Here is a 22,197-nt window from a genome sequence, read left to right on the forward strand (position 1 = left end):
TCAGATTATAGCAACCACATATTATTTAACACAAATTCTGATTTATGAATAAAAATTGGTTAAGCAATAGTTGAAACAATAACTGAGAAGAACTGGATTCATAATGAAAAATTCAGAATAAATGTACATATTTTAATTTTAGAACTGCATTTTAGCCATTGTTTTTTACACAAGTGGGATATTCCAGTTTCCCTTCCTGACAGGTTATTCGAAATGTGTGATGTGGTGTCTTTTTATGATATCCACTTTTACACACAAATTCAATAATATCTCCTGTTTTAGAATAAAATTTTTTTTCATGTCTCCATCGTAACTGTATGTTATGTTTATCCATGGCTTCTTCTGATATCACACATGCATCTGAAAGTATAAAAAAATGAACATAAAACATTAATTAGCATACAAATATTTTCCACAGAATCTCAGACTTTCAAGTAGAATATTCTACATTCGTCTAGGGCTTCATTCTCAAACCTTTCCAAGCCAACTCACTGAAAATCCATCATGTAGATTTAAATCATTTTAAATAATTCAGGATATAAAAATGAGGTGCTGTGTTTAATGTGTAATAATTAAATATTATAATCTAAGATACAAAATGTCAGTTATCACAGGAAGAGCTTTGATTAAAGATCTTTTGTTGCTGTTATTGCTTGAACAAGAATTTTTCCAACTTTATTTTCTCACATGTTAATATTTGGTAGTCAGTCATTCAACGGAATGGTTGCTTGTTAATCCACGAAAATTCTACAAATACAAATTCTACAAATACATCATATTCATTACCCAGGATCTATGAGGATGTTAAAATATTTACCCAAGCACTTTGGTGGTTCTGACCACTGTCCATGACTGCATATTATATTCTTGTTTCCCTGAAGTTCATAGAAGGACTGGCATTGGTACTCAACTAATGATCCTGGAGCATACGTTGATAATGGGAATGAGGTAATGTCTCCATTGTCGATAGGTGGAGGAGGCCCACATTTTCTTTTAGGGTCTAAAAAAACGTTGTTTGATTTATTGAAAGACCAAAGGAAAACACAGGTTAAAATAAAGCAATAAAAATATAGCTCAGTACGTAATATCAACACACTTGTGATTTCTGATGACATAAATGATTCATTAAAGAAATTTTAATCACTTAAAATGACGGTTCCACTTTTAAGCCCTTCCTTTCACCCCACATGAAAGCATGCATAAAACATTAACAAATATGTCTCCTTTGCATTATTTCAGTATTAAAAAATGCTTTTTTTAGAGAATGTATGCTAAAAAGCTAGGTAACTTAGATGAAGAAATGTCCTTTTTTAAAAATATATACAACATATTGTAATGTCTATTGGATCTCTAGTCATTTTTTATTGATTTTTTCCATTTTTATTACAAAATAAATATCTATCCCTTTGATAAAATTCAAAGAATTACAAATTTGTATAATGTGAAAGGGAGCTGCTGGCTTCCTAGTCTGGACATGATGAGGGAAAAACATTTCTGTGTATTCCTTCTGCTAAGTATGACTAAAAATCCTAAACATATTGTAAAAACCAACATAAGACATTGCCTAGGCCTAGCAAGACAGAGACATTTCTTACAATACCTGAATTATTTCTGAGAAATACCACAGAAGAAACCTAAAACCACCCCTTTCTCCATCTTGATCAGCAAAGGCCAAGTAAGGAGCCTAGACTTCTACCCACACTCCTAGGGAATAGGATACCCCTCCCCCTTCCCATGGTGTCAGTGGAGGCCAAGTGGGAAGCCTGAACTTGTACCCTGCATGATGGTAGAGAGGACCTAATAAATAAAATATTTCAATAAAATGCAGAATTTTGAAACATAATACCCCAAATGTCCAGAATACAATTGAAAATCATTCATCAAAGCAAGGACCAGGAGAATCTCAAAAGAGAAAAGAAAATCAACAGAAAACCATACTGATATGACACAGATATTGGAATTGACAATGGTTTTTAAAAATTCAATAAAGCAATAAAAATATAGAGGAATTACAGAACTAAAAATATAACACAATTCTTTTTTAAACTCACTGGATGGAGGCGCCTGAGTGGCTCCATTGGTTAAGCGTCTGACTTTGGCTCATATCATGACCTCACGGTTCTCGTGAGCTCCAGTCTTACATCTGGCTCTGTGCTGACAGCTCAGAGCCTGGAGCTTGCTTTGGATCTTGTGTCTCCCTCTCTCTCTTCCCCTCCCCCACTCACATTCTGTCTCTCTATCTCTCTATCTCTCCCTCTTTCTCTCTCTCTCTCTCTCAAAAATAAACAATAAACATTAAAATATTTTTTCAATCCAAGCTATGGTCACCTCCATTTTATTTTGCACCTCATTTATAGCATTTTTTAGCTCCTCCTGACTGTTTCTTAGTCCCTTGATCTCTGTAGCAATAGATTCTCTGCTGTCCTCTGTACTTTTTTCAAGCCCAGTGATTAATTTTATGACTATTATTTTAAATTCATTTTCTGTTATATTGCTTAAATCGTTTTTGATCTGTTCGTTAGCTGTCGCTACTTCCTGGAGTTTCTGAGAAACTTAACAGAAGTCCATGGGGGAGGGGAAGAAAAAAAAAAAGGTTAGAGAGGGAGAGAGCCAAAGCATAAGAGACTCTTAAAAACTGAGAACTGAGAGTTGATGGGGGGTGGGAAGGAGGGGAGGGTGGGTGATGGATATTGAGGAGGGCACCTTTTGGGATGAGCACTGGTGTTGTATGGAAGCCAATTTGACAATAAATTTCATATTTAAAAAAATTAAAAAAATCCAAACTCAAAAAAAATATTTTTTAAAATAAAATAAAAAGTAAAAAATAAACTCACTGGATGGGCTCAGTAATAGATTGCAGATGCAAGAAGGATAAATAAACTTGAATATACAGCAATACAACTTATTCGTTTTGGAAGTAGACTGAAAAGAAGCAAACAAAAAAAAATGGACAGAGCTTCAGGGACCTACGGGAAGATAGCAAAGAGTAGATACTGAGAAAAAGAAAGAGGAAGGGATTGGAGATGAAAAAATATTTCAAAAAATAATGGCTGAAAATTTCCCAAATTGGTCATAAGACATAAACATATATACCAACAAAGTTGAGAAGTCTCCAAATACGTTGAACCCAAAGAAATTTATACCAAGATACATCATAATCAAACTGCTGAAAACTATTAAGAAAAGGGGGAAAAAATACCAAAAGCAGCTAGATAGAAATTATGCAAACCTTTGGGAGAAAAAGGACTCAAATATCAGTGGGGTACTCATCTGTGACCATGGACCCAGGAAGAACTGTCAACCCCAAATTCTATACCCAGTGATACTATTCTGTAGGATTTAAGGGAGAAATGAAGACATTCTGAGATAAAGGAAAACAGAGAATTTGTCTTCAGCAGACTTGTCCTTGGAAGACTTTGAAATGAAGGGAAGAAGAATTAAGAATTAAGAATTCTTTGGAATTAAAATTTTGGAATGAAGGGAAAACAATGGAATTAGTAAAAATAGGGGAAATATAACAGACTATCTTTCTCCTAATTAGTTGGTTAAACTATGTTTGGTGTTTGTACAAAATTACATCATTTGATATTATTTGATATTTGAGCAAAACTATATCACATGATGATGTATGCACTGGAAATTCTTAAGAACTTTAATGTGGGGAGAGTAAGTGGACCTATATGGAAGCAAGGTGTCTACATTTCACTTGATGTGATAAGATGTCAATACCAGGCAGAATGATAAGCCATATATGTGCATCTTAATATCTACAGCAACACTCATAAAACTATACAAAGAGATATGCTCAAAAACAATATAGATATATCAAAATAAAATGAATTAAAATGTTCCAAAAAATCCACAGGGAAGTCAAGAAAACAGGAATTAGAGACACAGGAAACACACACAAAACAAACAAGAAAATGGCTTACATGGTGCCCCATCGATCAATAATGACTTTAAATATAAATGGTTTAAAGACTTCAGTTAAAAGACTGAAAATGGTAAAGTGGACATATAAACAAGACCCAACTGTATGGCATCTAAAAGAAACTCACTTCAAACATGGTAACATAGGGTGGGCTCAAAGTAAAAGACTGGAAAATATATGTGGCAGGCAAAGGTTGATTTGAAAAACTACAAGTGGCTAATATAATATCTCCTTAGTTGGCTCCCTTTATTTCCTGAACTCTAAATATTAGTGTGTCCTATGACCAACTTCTCAAACTTCTTTTTAGGTATACAGTAATTCCCTGGATAAGCTCAGCTAGTAATCTATCTTGAAATATAATCCACATGTTGAAGAAGCCCAAATTTATATCACATTCTATGATCACACACCAGCTGCCTATTTCATGTCTCAAAGTGGAATTTCTTGGGCTGTCAAATGTACTTAAAGTATCTTTACTACACTTATTCCTCAGGAAATAACTCTCTTAATACTTATGATAGGAGAATTTTCCATGATTCCAACTGTTCTTTTAATCTGGACATTTTATAAAACAAATATACTATATTACTTAGTTCAGTCTGAAAAAAAAACTGGATTTTAAGTACCATCATTTTATTTGTATTTTAAAGATATTCCATAAGAACTACTACACTACATATTTATAGCAACATATTTTATCTTTAATATGTTCTCTAAACTTTGGAGATGAAATAATAAATAATAAATATGGAATGATATAATCTTCTCTTTGAGTTTAGTAAAATAAATATTATAAATTATATAAACCTTAAATGAATTTATAAACCACAAGAAAATTATTTTAAAAAGATTATTTGACATCAGAGTTTGGTTTATAGTCATCCTGTTTTTGAATTGTAATTTTGGCCCTTAGTAAAATAGATACAAGTAGTCAATTCCTTAAAGACTAAATCAAGAATTTATTTACTTTAATTAAGACTTGGACATATTTCATTTGAGGCAACATGTATGGACCTAAAGGGTATTACGCTATGTGAAATAAATCAGACTAAGAAAGACAATTACAATACTATTACACTCATAACCAGAATCTAAAAAAAAAAAAAAAAGATTAACAAACAAAAAGCAGAATCAGAACTATAAACAAAGAGGACAAACTGATGGTTGCCAGAGGGAAGAGGAGTGGGAGGTTGGGTAAAAAGGATAAAGGAGAGAGGGAAATACACACATGCCTCCAGTTATGGAATAAGTAAGTCACAGGAATAAAAGGCAAAGCATAAGGAATACAGTCAATGACACTGTGAAAATAATGTAATGTGACAGATGATAGCTATACTTGTGAACATAGCATAATGTATAATCTTGTTAAATCACTTAGTTGTACTCTTAAAACTAATGTAACATTGTGTGTCAAGTATACATACATACATATATATAAAGTAGACTTTCTGTAGAAACTGACAAGGTGATGTTAAAACTCAAAGAAAATGAAAAAAAAAGAGAAAATGGAAAACAGCTAGAAAAGCAAAAACAGTTTTAAAAATTAATGTTAGTTTTCTACTGCTGCTACAAAAGAAACCCATATATTCAGAGGATTAAACAATACTAACTTATTGGGCACCACTGGGGAGGCCATTATTCTGCCTTCCACAATTAAGAACAAATTGGAGGACTCGCACCACAGTAATCAAGGAAGGGCATAAAGATATGAGAATAAATATAAATATTAGTGCAAAAGACTAAAAGTACAGAAATTGACACAAACACACTTCTCCTATATTCAGTGGACTTTGACAAATATGACAAGATATTCAGTGAGTAAAATGATACCACTCCCAGCAAAGTGGGTAAAACAACTGAAAATCTGTATGAGAAAAAAAGAAAAAAAGATGAACCCTATTCCATACACAAAATACCTGGAAATCAATCACAGACATGAATGTAAAAGTACATATGTAAACTTTCTGTAAAAAAAAATATGATAAATCTTTGCAACTTTGAAGTTGGAAAAAATGTCCTATGTAGATCACAAAATAAAAAAATTAAAAAATTGATCAACTTGTATTTCATTGAAAGTTAAGGCATATGTTCCTGTAAATAAACTATTTTAAACTCAAAAGATAAGACATAAAATGTGAAAAAAAATGTTTGCAAATTACATACTTGATTAAACTAGTCAGGAAGAAATTTAAAAATGCTATAACCAAGATGCTAAACTGACGGACTGTAATGAACACAAGGATGGAAGAAACAGAAACAAATAAGTGATATAGAAGATAAAACTGTAGAAAATAATGAAACTGAAGAGAGGGGAAGAAAAATATTAGATCATGAATGTAGACTTAGGGAACTCAGCAATTCCATAGAGCATAATAATATTCATATCATAAGAGTACTGAAAGAAGAGAGGATAAAAGGGACAGAAAGTTAATTTGAGCAAATTATAGCTGAAAATTTCCCTATTCTGAGGAAGGAAAAAGAGATCCAAATCCAGGAGGCACAGAACTCCCATCAAAATCAACAAAAGCAGGATAACATCAAGACATATTGTAGTAAAATTTGCAAAATACAGAGATAAGGAAAGAAACCTGAAATCAGCAAGGGAAAAGAAATTCCTAACCTACAAGGGAAGACAAATAAAGTTAACAGCAGATCTCTCCAAAGAAATTTGGCAGGCCACAAAGGAATGTCATGATATATTCAACATGCTGAATGGGAAAAATGCACAGCCAAGAACACTTTGTCCAGCAAGGCTGTTATTCAGAATAGAAAGAGAGATAAAGAGTTTCCCAGACAAACAAAAACTAAAGAAATTCATGACCACTAAACCAGCCCTGCAAGAAATATTAAAGGAGACTCTTTGAGTGGCAAAGAAAGACCACAAGCAACAAAGATAGAAAGGAACAGACAAAATCTCCGGAAACATCAACTTCATAGGTAACACAATGACACTCATATCTCATATGAATGACACATTCATATCTATCGATAATCACTCTGAAGGTAAATGCACTAAATGCTCCAACCAAAAGAAATAGGGTACCAGAATGGATAAAAAACAAGACCCATCAATATGCTGCCTACAAGAGACTCATTTTAGACCTAAACACACCTGCAGATAGAACAATCTATCATGCTAATGGAAGAAAGCCAGAGAAGAAAGCCAAAGAAGCCTTACTTATATCAGACAAACTAGATTTTGAACCAAAGACTGTAACAAGAGGTGAAGAAGGGCACTATATATATCATAACAAAGGGCCTATCCAAAAAGATGATCTAACAATTGTAATTGTTTATACCCTCAACTTGAAAGCACCCAAGTATATAAATCAATTCATCACAAACATAAAGAAACTCATTGATAATAATACAATAATAGTAGGGGACTTCAACACCCTACTAATAGAAATGGACAGATCATTTAAGCAGAAAATCAATGAGGAAACAATGACTTTGAATGACACACTGGTCCAGATGGACTTAACAGATTTATTCAAAACATTTCATCCTAAAGCAGCAGAATACACATTCTGCTCAAGTGTACATAGAACATTCTCCAGAATAGGTTACATATTGGGTCACAAATCAGCCCTCAACAAGTAGAAAAAGATTGAGATCATTCTATACATATCTTCAGAACACAACACTATGAAACTTGAAATCAACCACAAGAAAAAAATTGGAAAGACCACAAATACATGGAGGTTAAAGAACATCCTACTAAACATGAATGGGTTAACCAGGAAATTAAAGAAGAAATTAAAAAATACATGAAGCAAATGCAAATGAAAGCATGATAGTCCAGAACCTTTGGGATACACCAAAAGTGGTCATCAGAAGGAAGCAAGAAGTAAGAAAAGTCTCAAATACACAACCTAACCTTACACCTAAAGGAGCTAGAAAAAGAACAGCAAATAAAGAGTAAAGGAGCAGAAAAAGGGAAATAGTAAAGATTAGAGCAGAAATAAATGATCATAGAAACAAACAAAACAACAACAGAACGGATCAATGAAACTAGGAGCTCGTTCTTTGAAATAATTAGTAAAACTGAAAAACCCATAGCCAGGCTTATCAAGAAGAAAAGAGAAAGGACCCAAATAAATAAAATCATGAATGAAGGAGGAGAGATGACAACCAACACCACATAAATATTAATAGTTATAAGAGAATAGTATGAAAACTTATGTTTCAACAAATTGAGCAATTTGGAAGAAATGGATAAATTGTTAGAAACATATAAATTACCAAAACTGAAACAGGAAGAAATACAAAATTTGAAAAGACCCATAATCAGCAAAGAAATTGAATCAGTAATCAAAAATCTCCCAACAAACATAAAGTCCAGATGACTTCACAGGAGAATTCTACCAGACATTCAAAGAGTTAATGCCTATTCTTCTCAAATTGTTCCAAAAAATAGAAATAGAAAGACAACTTCCAAACTCATTCTACAAGGCCAGCATTATCTTGATTCCAAAACCAGACAAAGACCCCACTAAAAAGGAGAATTACAGTCCAATATCCTTGATGAGCATGGATGCAAATATTCTCAACAAGATACCAGCAAATAGAATGCAACAGAACATTAAAATAATTATTCACCATGATCATGTGGGATTTATTCCTGGGCTGCAGGGCTGGTTCAATATTCACAAATCAATCAGTGTGATATACCACATTAATAAAAGAAAGGATAATAACCATATGATCTTCTCAATGGATGCAGAAAAAGCATGTGACAAAATACAGCAAGATGGAGGAAAATACAGCATTCATTCTTGATAAAAACCCTCAACAAAACAGGGATAGAGGGAATGTACCTCAACATCATAAAGGCTGTATATGAAAGCTAATATCATCATCAATAAGGAAAAATTTAGAGCTTTTCCACTAAGGTCAAGAACAAGACAGGGCTGTCTACTCTCACCATTGTCATTTAACATAGTACTGGGAGTCTTAGCTTCATCAATCAGACAACGAAAAGAAATAAAAGGCAACCAAATTAGCAAGGAACAAGTCAAACTTTTACTATTTGCAGGTGACATGATATTCTATATATAAAACCTGCAAGACTCCAACAAAAAATTTCTAGAACTGATACACAAACTCAGCAACATCCCAGGATACAAAATCAACATACAGAAATCTGTCGTATTTCTATACACCAATAATAAAGCAGCAGAAAGAGAAATCAAGGAATTGATCACATTTACAATTGCACCAAACACCATAAGGTACCTAGGAATAAACCTAACCAAAGAGGTAATAAAAGTTCTATACTCTGAAAACTATAGAACATTTATGAAAGAAATTGAAAAGGACACAAATAAATGGAAAAGCATTCCATGTTCATAGATTGGAAGAACAAACATTGTTAAAATGTCCAAACTACCCAAAGCAACTACACACTTAATGCAATCCCTATCAAAAGACCAGAGGATTTTTCACAGAACTACAGCAAACAACCCTAAAATTTGTATGGAACCACAAAAGACCCTGAATAGCCAAAGCAATCTCAAAAAAAAAAAGAAAGAAAAGCTGGAGACATCACCTTTCTGGATTTCAAGCTATAGTCATCAAGCTGTATCATCAAGACAGTGTGGTACTAGCACAAAAACAACACATAGATCAATGGAATAAAATAGAAAACCCAGAAATGGACCCACAATTCTATGGTCAAATAATCTTCAACAAAGCGAGAAGTAGTATCTAATGGAAAAAAGATAGTCTTTTCAACACACGTTGTTGGGAAAACTGGACAGCAACATGCAGAAGAATGAAACTGGACCACTTTCTTACACTGTACACAAAAATAAATTCAAAATGGATGAAAGACCTAAATGGGAGACAGGAAATCATCAAAATTTTAGAGGAGAACACAGGCAGCAACCTCTTTAGCTTTCCATGTCTGGAAACTAAAGCAAAAATGAACTATTGGGACTTCAAGATAACGTTTCTATATAGCGAAGGAAATAATCAACAAAACTAAAAGGCAACCGACGAAATGGGAGAAGATATTTGCAAATGACATATCAGATAAGGGTTAGTATCCAAAATCTATAAAGAACTTATCAAACTCAACACCCAAAAAAACAAATAATACAGTTAAGAAATAGGCAGAAGACACGAATAGACATTTTTCCAAAGAAGACATCCAGATCCACAGACACATGAAAAGATGCTCAACACCACTCATCATCGGGGAAACACAAATCAAAACCTCAATGAGATATCACTTCATATCTGTCAAAATGCCTAAAATTAACAACACAGGAAACAACAGATGTTGGCAGCAGATGTGAAGAAAGAGGAACCCTCTTACACTGTTGGTGGGAATACAAACAGTATGGAGGTTCCTCAAAACATTAAAAATAGAACTACCCTACAACCTAGCAATTGCACTATGAGTTATTTACCCAAAGGATACAAAATACTGATTCAAAGAGGCACATGTACCCCAATATTTATAGCAGCATTATCAACAATAATGAATTATGAAAAGAGCCCAAACATCCATCAAATGATGAATAAAGAAGAGGTTTTATATATATATATATATATATATATATATATATATATATATATATACACACACAATGCAATATTACTCAGCCATCAAAAATAATGAAATCTTGCCATTTGCAAGGATGTGGATAGAGCTAGACAGTATTATGCTATGTGAAATAAGTCAATCAGAGAAAAACAAATATCATATGATTTCATTCATATGTGGAATTTGAAAAACAATACAGATGAACATAGGGCAAGGAAAAAAAGAGAAAAGGAGGCAAACCATAAGAGACTCTTAACAATAGAGAACAAACTGAGGGTTGCTGGAGGGGAGACAGGTAGAAATTGGGCTAAATGAGTGATGGGTATGAAGGAGGGCATTTGTGATGAGCACTGGGTGTTATATGTAATTGACGAATCACTAAATTCTACTCCTGAAACCAATATTACACTATATGTTAACTAACTAGAATTTAAATAAAAACTTCAAAAAAAATGGCCAGTCTGGATTTCATCACAGGCTACAAATCTGTTCCTGAAAATAAACTGTTAGAAACACAAAAGATAAGCCACAGAATGTGAGAAGATATTTGCAAATTACATATCTGATAAAGGAATTATATCCCAACTATTTAAAGAACTATTACAAGTGAATTATAGGACAAACTATCCAATTAAAATTGGGGGGAAATTCAACATTTCACAAAAGAATATATACCAATGGTCAGCAGGAGTGCCTGGATGGCTTAGTCGGTTAGGTGTCCAACTCTTGGTTTTGGCTCAGGTCATTATCTCACAGTTTGTGGGTTCAAGCCTGGCATTGGGCTCTATGCTGACAGCTCAGAGCCTGGAGCCTGCTTCAGATTCTGTGTCTCCCTCTCTCTCTGCCCCTCTGCCCCTCTCTCTCTCTCTCTCTCTCTCTCTCTCTCTCTCTCTCTCCCTCTCTCTCAAAAACAAAATAAATACATAAATAAACATTTAAAATTTTTTTTAAAAAAAATAGGTCAACCATAATTGCCAAAACCTAAAGTGTTTTGTGGAAACATTCCATAATTGTCTCTAGCTTGATTGGGATTGTGGCTATATACATGTAAACATTTGTCAAATCATTAGCCTGCACACACATATGTGTCAATCATATTGTATATAATTCATACCTGAAGAAAGATGATTTTTAAAATGAGCATGTGCAAACTAAACATACAGTTGTCAACAAAATGTTTAAGTGATGTAATGACAAGAAGAAAAAAGCCAAAGCAATGTCTAAATAAAAAGTGAACATATATGGAATTATGAGAAAAATCAAGCCAAATAATGAGAAGCTCCAGACAGAACAGAAAGAAACTAAGACATAAAAACAAAAATAGCACAAGGAATGAGTGACATCGGCAAGATGGACGAAAAGAGATTCCTCATAAATCCCTCCTCCCAGTAATTACAATATGGCATCTATCTACAGGCAAAGTGTCTTTTTTGGGAGATATGGGATCCAGGTAGGAGACTGTGAAACCCTGGTGCATTTGGGAGATATGGGATCCAGGTAGGAGACTGTGAAACCCTGGTGCAGTCTAAGAACAAGGAGAGCTGTTTGAAAAGATAGCCTTCACCCAGGCAGCCAACTTACCAACCATCACCCCAGCTGGAATTGCAGAAACAGCTCCATAACCTTGAGAACTGGGCTACAGACCCATTTGACTTTGACCCTGTAACCAGCACCACCTGCCAAGGGACTTGGGAGGAGTCTCACCCACTCATGTGTAGAGTAATAGGTACACAGACTTTGGCCCTGGCTCTGGACCCTGAAGCAGCCTGAAGCAGCCAGCTCCTCTCAGTCAGTCTAGGACCCCCTAGAGAATGCCAATTTCAACAATTACCCCTAGATAAGAGAGCCTTTGTAGAAGTCCAGGAGTCAGGCAGAGAAGTTCCAGCACATCGTTGCAGCAAAAGATCCAAGATTGGTTGTTTTGAAGTGGGTCAGTTTGGCTTTGCCATGATAAAGGAGTAAGTGTAAAGGGAGAGCCTCAGAATTTTATGCATTCAAATATAATTTCCCTGCTCTCATCACATAGTAGTAAACAATAACCCTGCCGCAATTCAATTCAGTATCCCCAGCCTGTGTACATAATCCACTTCTATGCCTGTTAGCTCAATGACATGAGATGCCCGAGATAACAGATTTACCATCAACTTCCAGTAAAAGGAAATATTGATTTGTCCCTGGTGAAGGCATTATATCTTATGACCTACCTTCTAAACCAGCAGAGTACAAACTTGCAAGCCCAGAGAAAGAATGTTAGTGATTACACATCTTAACGGAGGCAGATAAGGTGATAATTGAATACAATACAACAAATATTTGGTCAAAAAAGAAAAGATAATAAACAAAATTCTTATAAACACAAATAGAAGAAAATTTCTTTAAGCAAACAAAAAAGAGCATATTATGCTACCAATATGCACAATGCCAATTTACTTGCCACATGTTAATAGTTGTGATATGATTTATAACAAATATATATTTAGTTTTTGACCCCACATCTGGCATAGAGCTCCTAATGTTAAGCCAATTCCTAAATGATTGGAATTTCCTAAGTGATGAGTGTGATAAAGGTATCTTTAGTTATGTAAATGAGGTGTCTTTTGTAAATACCAAGGATGGGGGCTGGTTGCCCAAGGAGTCAGCCCTGTCTTTAGAGAGTTGGAACTACCATCCTGCCCCCCAGGGAGAAGAGAGGGGCTGCAGGTTGAATCAATTGCCAATAGCCAATGATTTAATCAACCCTGCCTATGTAATGAAGCCTCCATAATAATCCAAATGGACAGGGTTTTGAGAGCTTCTGGGATGGAGAGCACATGGAGGTGCCAGGAGGGTGGTGAACTCAGAGAGGGCGTGGGAGCTCCACACCCCTTACCACATATCTCGCCTTGTGCGTCTCTCATCTGGCTATTCCTGTAATAGCTTTCGGTAATAAACTAGTAACCTAGTAAACAAAATGGGTTTTGTTCTGTTGTGTTTTTTTTTAATTCTGTGAACTGCTCTAGTAAATTAATTGAATCAGAGAAGGTCATAGGAACCTCTGATTTATAGCTATTTGGTTAGAAGCACAGCAGACACACTGAACTAGCAATTGGCTTGTGAAGGGAATGGAGGCAGTCTTGTAGGACTGAGCCCTTAATCTGTGGGATTTTATGCTATCTCCAGGTAGGTAGTGTCAGAATTGAGTTGAACAGTAGGACACCTTCCTGGTGTCAGATAATTGCTTGGTGGTGTGGAAAAAAACATACACATCATAATAGAAAAGATTATCATACGAGTTGAATAGCAAATTTCAGTTAGGATTACAATAAGACTTATCCTCAGTGGACGTAAGGTAAAAGGCATATATGATAACTGAAAATATCAGCTTTACAATTTGCTTTTGCACAGTTAAAATAAAGCTAGTTTTCTCGTCTCCCTTTGTTTCCTTTCTATATACCATCCACTCCTGACTGATGAGGGAGCATAACGCAAGCGGAGGGCAAAGTACAAGCTACCACCACCACTGCCACCCCCACCCCACCCCCACCCCACCCCCAGCCAAGTAGAATATGAGTGATATTCCTCGGACACTCCTGGCTACCTGAGAACAAAGGAAAGGGGGTTAAGTGCTTGCCGTGTGACATGGGAAACTAAGGCAAATGAAAAATTAAATTCCTTTACTGCCTACAGCCTATTCACAAGTCCTTGAAACAGGCAGAGTGACCTCGCTCTGGGAGCCCAGCTGCCTTGACGATGACACTTTGCTAGGGGCAAAAGGGAATATTGGCTTAACATTATCCTGACCCCCCAGGAACCTATAAGTCTACTTTAAAGTATAAAAATTCCTTTGGAAACTTCCTTTATCTCAACTCCCCCAAGGTATATTCTGGCAACCATACTCCAAGTTTATGGCCTCCTGATATACATCTGAAGGGTCTCATGACTGAGGTTTTACTAAAAGGTAATAAAAAGCATTTTCCTGACAACACCTAGCCCCTCAAGGTCTTGGAAACCTTGCTTCCAAAATAACTTAGAGACTTACTCTATCCATAACCCCCTCCCAACCTGACGGTATATCATCAATTACCCATCACAACCCCAGTGCAGCTCTTTCTGCCCAAGGGTCCTGTCCTGGTGCTTTCATAAAATCACCTTTTTGCACCAAAGATGTCTTCAAGAATTCTTTCTTGGCCGTCAGCTCCAAACCCTAGCATCACGCCAAAACCCCATCACTGACAACTGACCTTGTCAGAGTACTCAAACTGTGCCACCTTTGAAAAGTATTATCATAAACCATACTTTGATTTGCTTCTTTTAATGTATTGCTATATTATGTGAAATTAGTAGGGATTATATACAAAATATCCTATCTATCTAAGAAGCAGCACAATATGTAATATCAACACTTGTGTGATTCTGAGGAAAGAAAGAATTCATTGGTGAAATTTTAATCGTATCCTTCGAGACTGAAGGAGAAATGAAGACATTCTCCAATAAACAAAAGCTAAGAGAATTTGTTACAAGTAGACATGACCTCCAAGAAATGCTGAGGGCTGAAGTATAAGGACATCGGACAGTAACCTGAAGCTAAATGAAGACATAGAGCACAATGGTAAAGGTCACTATTGGGCAACTATAGGTAATAAAAATAAACATAAAAGCCATTTTTATTATATTTATGCTTTTAAATTCTTTTTCTTGGGGCACCTGGCTGGCTCAGTTGGCTGAGTGTCCAAGTCTTGATTTTTGCCTCCGGTCTTGATCTCACAGTTGTGGGATCAAGCCCCACATCAGGCTCTGTGCTGAGCCTAGAGTCACCATGCTATCCATTAGATCTCCAGAACCGATTCATCTCCTAACTGGAAGTTTGTACACCTTGACCAACATCTCCCCATTTCCCTCAACCCCCCGTCCCTGGCAGCCACCATTCTTTCTGTCTCTACGAGTTTGGCTTTTTTAGATTCTACCTATGCACGAGATCATAGAGTATCTGTGTTTCTCTATTTAACTTAGTTCACATAGCACAATGCCCTCAAGGTCCATGCATATTGTTGCAAATGGCAGGATTTCCTCCTTTTTTGTGGGTGAATAATGCTCCATTATATGTCACATTTTCTTTATTCATTCATCCATGAGTGGAAATTTACATAACTCCTACCTCTTGAAAGTTATAAATACTGTTGGTATGAACATGGGGGTACAGACATCTCTTCAAGATCATAACTTCATTTCCTTTGGATATATACCCAGTAGTGGAATTACTGGATCATATGGTATTTCTACATTTAATTTTTTGAGGAAACTCCATACTCTTTTCCATAGCAGCTATACTAATTTACATTCCCAACAGTACATAAGTTTCCCTTTTCTCCACATCCTGGCCAACATTTGTTACCGCTTGTGTTTTTGATAATTATCATTCCACCAAGAATGAGATTTCATTGTGGTTTTATTTTCAGAGTTTTTCTGTGTGTGAACAAGTTGTCAGACCCACCTTGTATACATATTGTTTATTTCCATAAAAAGATATATATTTTTTTCTCCCCTGGAGTTTAAGATTCTTCTCATTTTTTTTTTGTTTTCCATTTGTTTGAAAGTATAGTTAACATATTATAATATTCAGCCTGTATCAGACAGTCCAATTCTTTTTCTACATTGCAAATAACATAAACTAAAGCCCCAGAAAAATACTTCTTTTCTCCATTGTATCATACCCCAGAACATGCCACATCTAGATTCTCCTAACTGGCCCTCCTCCTTTCTCTTCTTAATCACTCCAGATTCATTTTCAAAATAGCAATCATAATGATCTTGTTTGAAACTCATTTTGTGTCACTTGCCTGCTTAAAATCTCCCAGGGGCCTCTAATTGCACACAGGCTAAAATCTGCAATATATATTATAGCCTATAACTTTTAAATTAATTAATCCAACACTTTGCCTCATCATGGGCCAGCCACATTGGCCTCCTTGTTTTGCTTCAATGAGTCCAAATCTTTTGATGCCTTAATGCTATTTAACCTCTCCAGATGCCATCCTGAAGGTCGGAAAAGATTCAAAAACTATCATACGTACAATGTGCCCTTCCTCAGGTCACTATTAATATTATATTTTATAATGTACGTGACTTTTAATCTTTAACTTTCTATTTTTCTATTTTTAAAATTATTATTATTATTACTCCTGGTTTTCCACTTGACATAATAGTCTATGAATAAAGAGATACTGACTCTTGTAGAGTATTGATCTCCAAGTTTTGGTAGTGCTTGGCATATAAATGTTCACAATAAATATTGATTAGATGAATTAATGATGAATGGGAAAATAAGTAGGGCTAGAATACACACTGTTCCCTTAGAGTCTTTGACAATGCTTTAGGAATATTATCATTTCTGAGACCCTTATTCACATTCAGCAACTGTTTTGTTTCCATTAAAAGTATGAGAAACTCCAACTCAACTTCAGCTCCAATATATTCCTATTTTTGACATTTTTTTTTTTTATGAAGGAGATTTCTATGTTGTAAGTTATACCCTGGAAACCTAAATTTCAGAAGTACAAAGTTCTAACCATGTGCAAATTATCAATACATTGGTGCTTCTCTTTAAATGATGTAAATTTAGCATTTGCCAAAAAAGATAAATGCCAACTAGCATTTAGCAGTAAGATTTCCCAGCAATAAGATTTTGCACATGTGGAATTTTAACTATTTGCATAATTTCATTATAAACATTAAATTTGTGTCACTAAAACATTAAAGTATCTTTCGAAAATTTTCATTATGCTCTTGACCAGTGTTTCCTAGTATTGCCTACATTGAATTCATGTAAAGACAAAATGATTTTCTAGGATTATCCAGAGACTTTCATATCTACTCAGACACAACGGAAACCCTAAAACTAAAAAGGCAAAAATAGCAACAACAGCAACACTGCATATGTTTCATGATGTTACTTCTTTCTAAAATAAAAAAGAATACAGGATCCCAGAAGACCTACCTGTCGAACTGCATTTAGGAGGGATGGACCAGCCACTCTCTGTACATGTGATGTTGCTCTGATTATTTAAAAGGCGATAATCTGTATCACAGACAATTTTTGCAGTTTCACCTTCCTGGTGTGTTTGTCCTGAAGAGGCAGAATGACCATTTTCCACCCAAGGGAAAAAGCACTGTCCTAAAGACCCAAAAGGTAACTAATATAAATCTTGCAATGAAGGAATATTATATTTTGCAAGCTTCAAAAGAGAAACCACACACAAAAATTCGTTTCTTAAAAATGAGTTCATGCAAGTTAAAAATATTAATATGTAACGTCATCAATCATCATGTGTATATATAAAACACTCTACACTTGTAAAATTCCTTTAGAGATCAGAAAAGTTAGTTTTGGTTTCTCATTTGATTGTCTAAATTGCTTCCTGAAGGAGGAGATGACTTTTATCTCCTGTGCCTTTTTTGCTTTTCTCTTTGATGACTCTGTCTTCTTCATGACTCTGCTTTTCTCTGTGCTCATTGAGAGAGGAAGGCAGATGTAATTTTAAAAAACAAAGATGTGAGGGGTGCCTGGGTGGCTCAGTCCAACTTCAGTTCAGGTCATGATCTTGTGGTTTGTTAATAAGCCCTGTGTGGGGCTCTGCGTGGACAGCTCAGAGCCTGGAGCCTGCCTCAGATTCTGTGTCTCCCTCTGTCTCTGTGCCTCTCCCACTTACATTCTGTCTCTGTCTCTCAAAAATAAGTAAATGTTAAATAATTTTTTTAAAAAGATGTGATTAACAAAAAGCACAAAATTAAGGATAATAGTAAAATTCTTCTTGGATATTCAAAGAAACAGCACATTTTGAATCTGATATTACACATAAAAATAAACTCTCTTGAGAAAACCTACAGTCATACAATTACCAATGAGTGTGTTTAAATACTAGCAGTTAACAGTATTGACCACCAGTATTTAAAATGAAAAGATTTATAAATGGCTTTTATGATGTTTAAGTATGTTCCTTCTATCCTGACTTTCTCGAGGGTTTTTATTAAGAAAGGATGCTGAATTTTGTCAAATGCTTTTTCTGCATCGATTGACAAGATCATATGGTTCTTATCTTTTCTTTTATTAATGTGATGTATCACATTGATTGATTTGCGAATGTTGAACCAGCCCTGAGAAACTTAACAGAAGACCATGGGGGAGAGCAAGGGAAAAAAAAAGAGGTTAGAGAGGGAGGGAGCCAAAACATAAGAGTCTTAAAAACAGAACAAACTGAGAGGGTTGATGGGGGGTGGGAGGGACTGGAGGGTGGGTGATGGGTATTGAGGAGGGCACTTGTTGGGATGAGCACCGGGTGTTGTATGGAAACCAATTTGACAATACATTTCATATTTTAAAAAAATAAAATTAAATTAAATTAAATTAAATTAAAATGAAATGAAAAGGTTTAGACAAAAGTTTGTATCTTGTTTTTTTTCTGATTTGATTTCCACAAACAGTTTCTTATAAAAGGAGGAAAGACTACCTTGTCTTTGCTGATTGGTTCCTCCAGCCCCTGATTCTGTGATTGTCTAATTGTTCTGTGATTCTGTGATCTACCCCCCGGCATCCACTTCTCCACTCACTGAACATACTAAATAATTCATCCAGATAATAACCAGGGTATTTACTCACTGATACACTTTGGTGTTGGTGACCATCCTTCCTCTGTGCAGGTTATTTTAGTCCAGAGTGATTGTGAAGGAGACGCAAAGCTGTGATCACATGAGTAGTAGAAATACTTTCCCAGGGCAACTGGGAAGTTGTGTTTATATCTGTCTTCATCATATATGTTTCCATGTTTTATTTCTGGAAAACCACAAGTTCTTCCTTAAGAAAAAAAAAAATAGTACCATACATGAATGAGTAATTCTATTTTAATAATCACGTTGATGACTTTATGATTCTATTTAAGTTAATTGTTCCACTTGTATTTGTGATTCAAGAGCTGGGGCAGTCTATAACTAAGAATACAAAGGTATTTGAGGTGTTCGCGTTGAGTGCTTCAGAAGTATTTCCAAGATTAAGATCACACAGAGAAAGCAAACACTGAGAAAAAGAATAAAAGTAGGTCTATCCACTAAGCTTCCCAGGTCTAAGAACTTTGCTTCTGGTGGGATGCTCAAGCTCTTTGTAGTTCTCCACTCATTTCCGGTGTCTCTTCTTTCCTGTGTCTCATGCACACCTCCCCTCAGAAACCTTAGCCACTTCCACCCCTCTTCTCCTACTCTAGGCAACACATTATACATAGGCTATATAAACATGTATGCATATAAAATTATAATTATAAACTGGGTGTCCTAAATAACAGAAATTTATTTTCTTGTAATTCTAGAAGCTAGAAGTCCGAGATCTGGTATCAGCAGGATTGGTTTCTTCTGTGGCATCTCTCCCTGGTTTGTAGATGGTCTCCTTTCCCCGTGTCTTCACATCTTCTTCTCTTTGTGTCCTAATTTCCTAATTTGCTCCTCTTATATGAACACCAGTTTTATTGGGTGAGGGCCCACCCTAATGACCTTGATTTAACTTAACTTCCCCTTTAAAGACCCTGTCTCTGTATACTGTCACTCTTAAGTCCTGGGAGTTAGGATTTCAGCATCGGAATCTTGCAGAAACACAACGCTACCCGTGCCACTAAACACACAAAGATGTATTCTATCTATGAAACAGTCTGCTTCCACCAAACGGGTTCATGTCTCCTTTGAGAAACATTGGTACAACCCAAATTTACAGGGCATTCTTCTTAAAGGTACTTTCAGAAAAGAGTTACTGAGTGAGGATAGTTTTAAACTGGACAGGACCCTTTGTTGTATTGTTCTTATTTCTGTTGCTAGGAAAGGAAGTTGCCTGAATATAGTCTTAAATAGCATCTAAAACTCAGTGTGGGGCAAATGACAAAAATAAATTCTAGTAAATTCAGGAGTAAAGCATAGTGATTTATGTCCTACTCACAAATGCTGTAATCAAGTACCCTAAAGCACATTAGAGATTTCATTTACAATAATCTGGAAATAAGAGGCTTTGCTTTTAAAAGAAATCAGAGACTTTAGAAAGATATCATAATGAAAAATTTATAAAGATGTTAAGGAAGGAGAAAAATACAGTTATACAAATAAAAATCTTAAAGATTTTATACATGCAAGAGAAAGCTATTAGAACTAATACACAAAAAGAAATTGCTCTCTAAAGACAAGCTTAAAAAGCTACCAATTATATTTGTTATGTCGTAAGATATAATTTTTAATACATAAGGATTGCATTCAGAGATATAATCTAGAAAATATATTACTCCAAAGGTGAAAACAAATCAGTGCTACAGTTAATGCTCTGAAAATTTTTATTTATTTACTCAATACTTACCAGTGGACTCAGAAATGTAAATTAAAATGTATTGTCTTAATGCTAATTTTGTTGAAATATTAAATTGATTATAATTGCTTACCACAGCTTTGTTAAGGTATAATTGAAATATGGTAAACTGCATATATTTGAAATGTCTGATTTAATAAGTTCTTTCGCATGAGTGGATTGGGATAGCGGTTTTCTCCAAATAAAACATCAATTACTTTATTTTACTAAGCTACTAGCTTAGGACAAATACTTATTCTGTTCTGTAAAGACAGATATTTTTAGGTTTTAAGTAGTTTTTAAAAATTAAATATCCACATATTGTGAATAATAGCACAGGCTTTCCTACTTGTTCAAATCCAAAATATTTTAGAATGACTTTATCCCAACCAAAAAGTGTCATTTTGTATTGAAAGAAATTACTATTAAGTGTTGATTGTTACTGATTAATTCATATTTTAAGTGAACCTCAATAGTTGAAAAATATGACAACTATTTTACTTCCCCTAAATTTAAGCAGTTTTGACATATGAATCCATAAAACTATCATCATATACAAGATTATGAAGATATCCATTGCTCCCAAAGGTTTTCTTGCATTAAAACAAGAAACCTTGGGCCGTCTGTGTGGCTCAGTCAGGTAAGTGTGTCTGACTCTTGATTTTAGTTCAGATCATGATCTCACGGTTTGTGAGTTCAAGCCCTGCATAGGGCTCTGCACTGACAGTGTGGAGTTTGCTTGGGATTGTCTATCTCCCTCTCTCTCTGCCCCTCTCCTGCTTGTGGCCTCTCTTTCTCAAAATAAGTAAACTAAAATAAATAAATAAATAAATAAATAAATAAATAAATAAATAAATAAAATAAAATAAAATAAAATAAGAAACCTCCATATATTTATTTTGAAGTCAGCACCTCACTTTTCTTGTGACATATTGCCTAAAGTTGTGTGAGCATACTCACATATCTCCACATTGAGAGTCCTTTTTCTGACAAACTTAGGAAAAAGAAAACAGAATTTATTTTATTTTCCCCTTAGATAAACACGAGGTAATTTTCCTATAAAGTTATATCCCATTTTGGTGTCACAATACAGACTATTTTAACTAGTAAATTCATTAAAAAATACAGACACATGAAACTAGATACGATATGAAGTCACATTTAAGAAGGAAATCGAGTGTTCAGATGTCTTTTCAACTTACCTTGTCCATGAGCACAGGAAACCCACAAGGTGAGAATGATACTGATTAGTAACAGCATGTTAGTTATTCCCAATGGTGTATCAATACAAATATTCCAGCTGTGCTCTTTGTGGTTTTAAATCTGTTCTGTTAGCAGTTACCAAGTGTGACCCTGAATTTAAGTGCA

General features: G+C 35.0%; 1 protein-coding gene across 2 annotated transcripts; it reads right to left on the reverse strand.

The window, feature by feature from the left end:
• LOC106977941 (complement factor H-related protein 2-like) lies at positions 1-22,197 on the reverse strand. Of its 2 annotated transcripts, XM_015075523.3 has the most exons (5): positions 22,032-22,192; positions 19,117-19,311; positions 17,458-17,634; positions 818-1,000; positions 1-360 (listed from the first exon to the last, which is right to left on the reverse strand). In XM_015075523.3, the coding sequence occupies exons 1-5, from the start codon at positions 22,087-22,089 to the stop codon at positions 152-154; spliced, it is 822 nt and encodes a 273-aa protein (XP_014931009.1). In that variant the 5' UTR covers positions 22,090-22,192; the 3' UTR covers positions 1-151. The 2 variants fall into 2 exon arrangements, with proteins under 2 accessions (XP_014931009.1, XP_014931010.1); XM_015075524.3 differs by lacking the exon at positions 17,458-17,634 and having other exon boundaries at positions 22,032-22,197.

The sequence above is a fragment of the Acinonyx jubatus genome, chromosome E4, assembly GCF_027475565.1.
Source record: "Acinonyx jubatus isolate Ajub_Pintada_27869175 chromosome E4, VMU_Ajub_asm_v1.0, whole genome shotgun sequence".
Lineage (NCBI taxonomy): Eukaryota > Metazoa > Chordata > Mammalia > Carnivora > Felidae > Acinonyx > Acinonyx jubatus.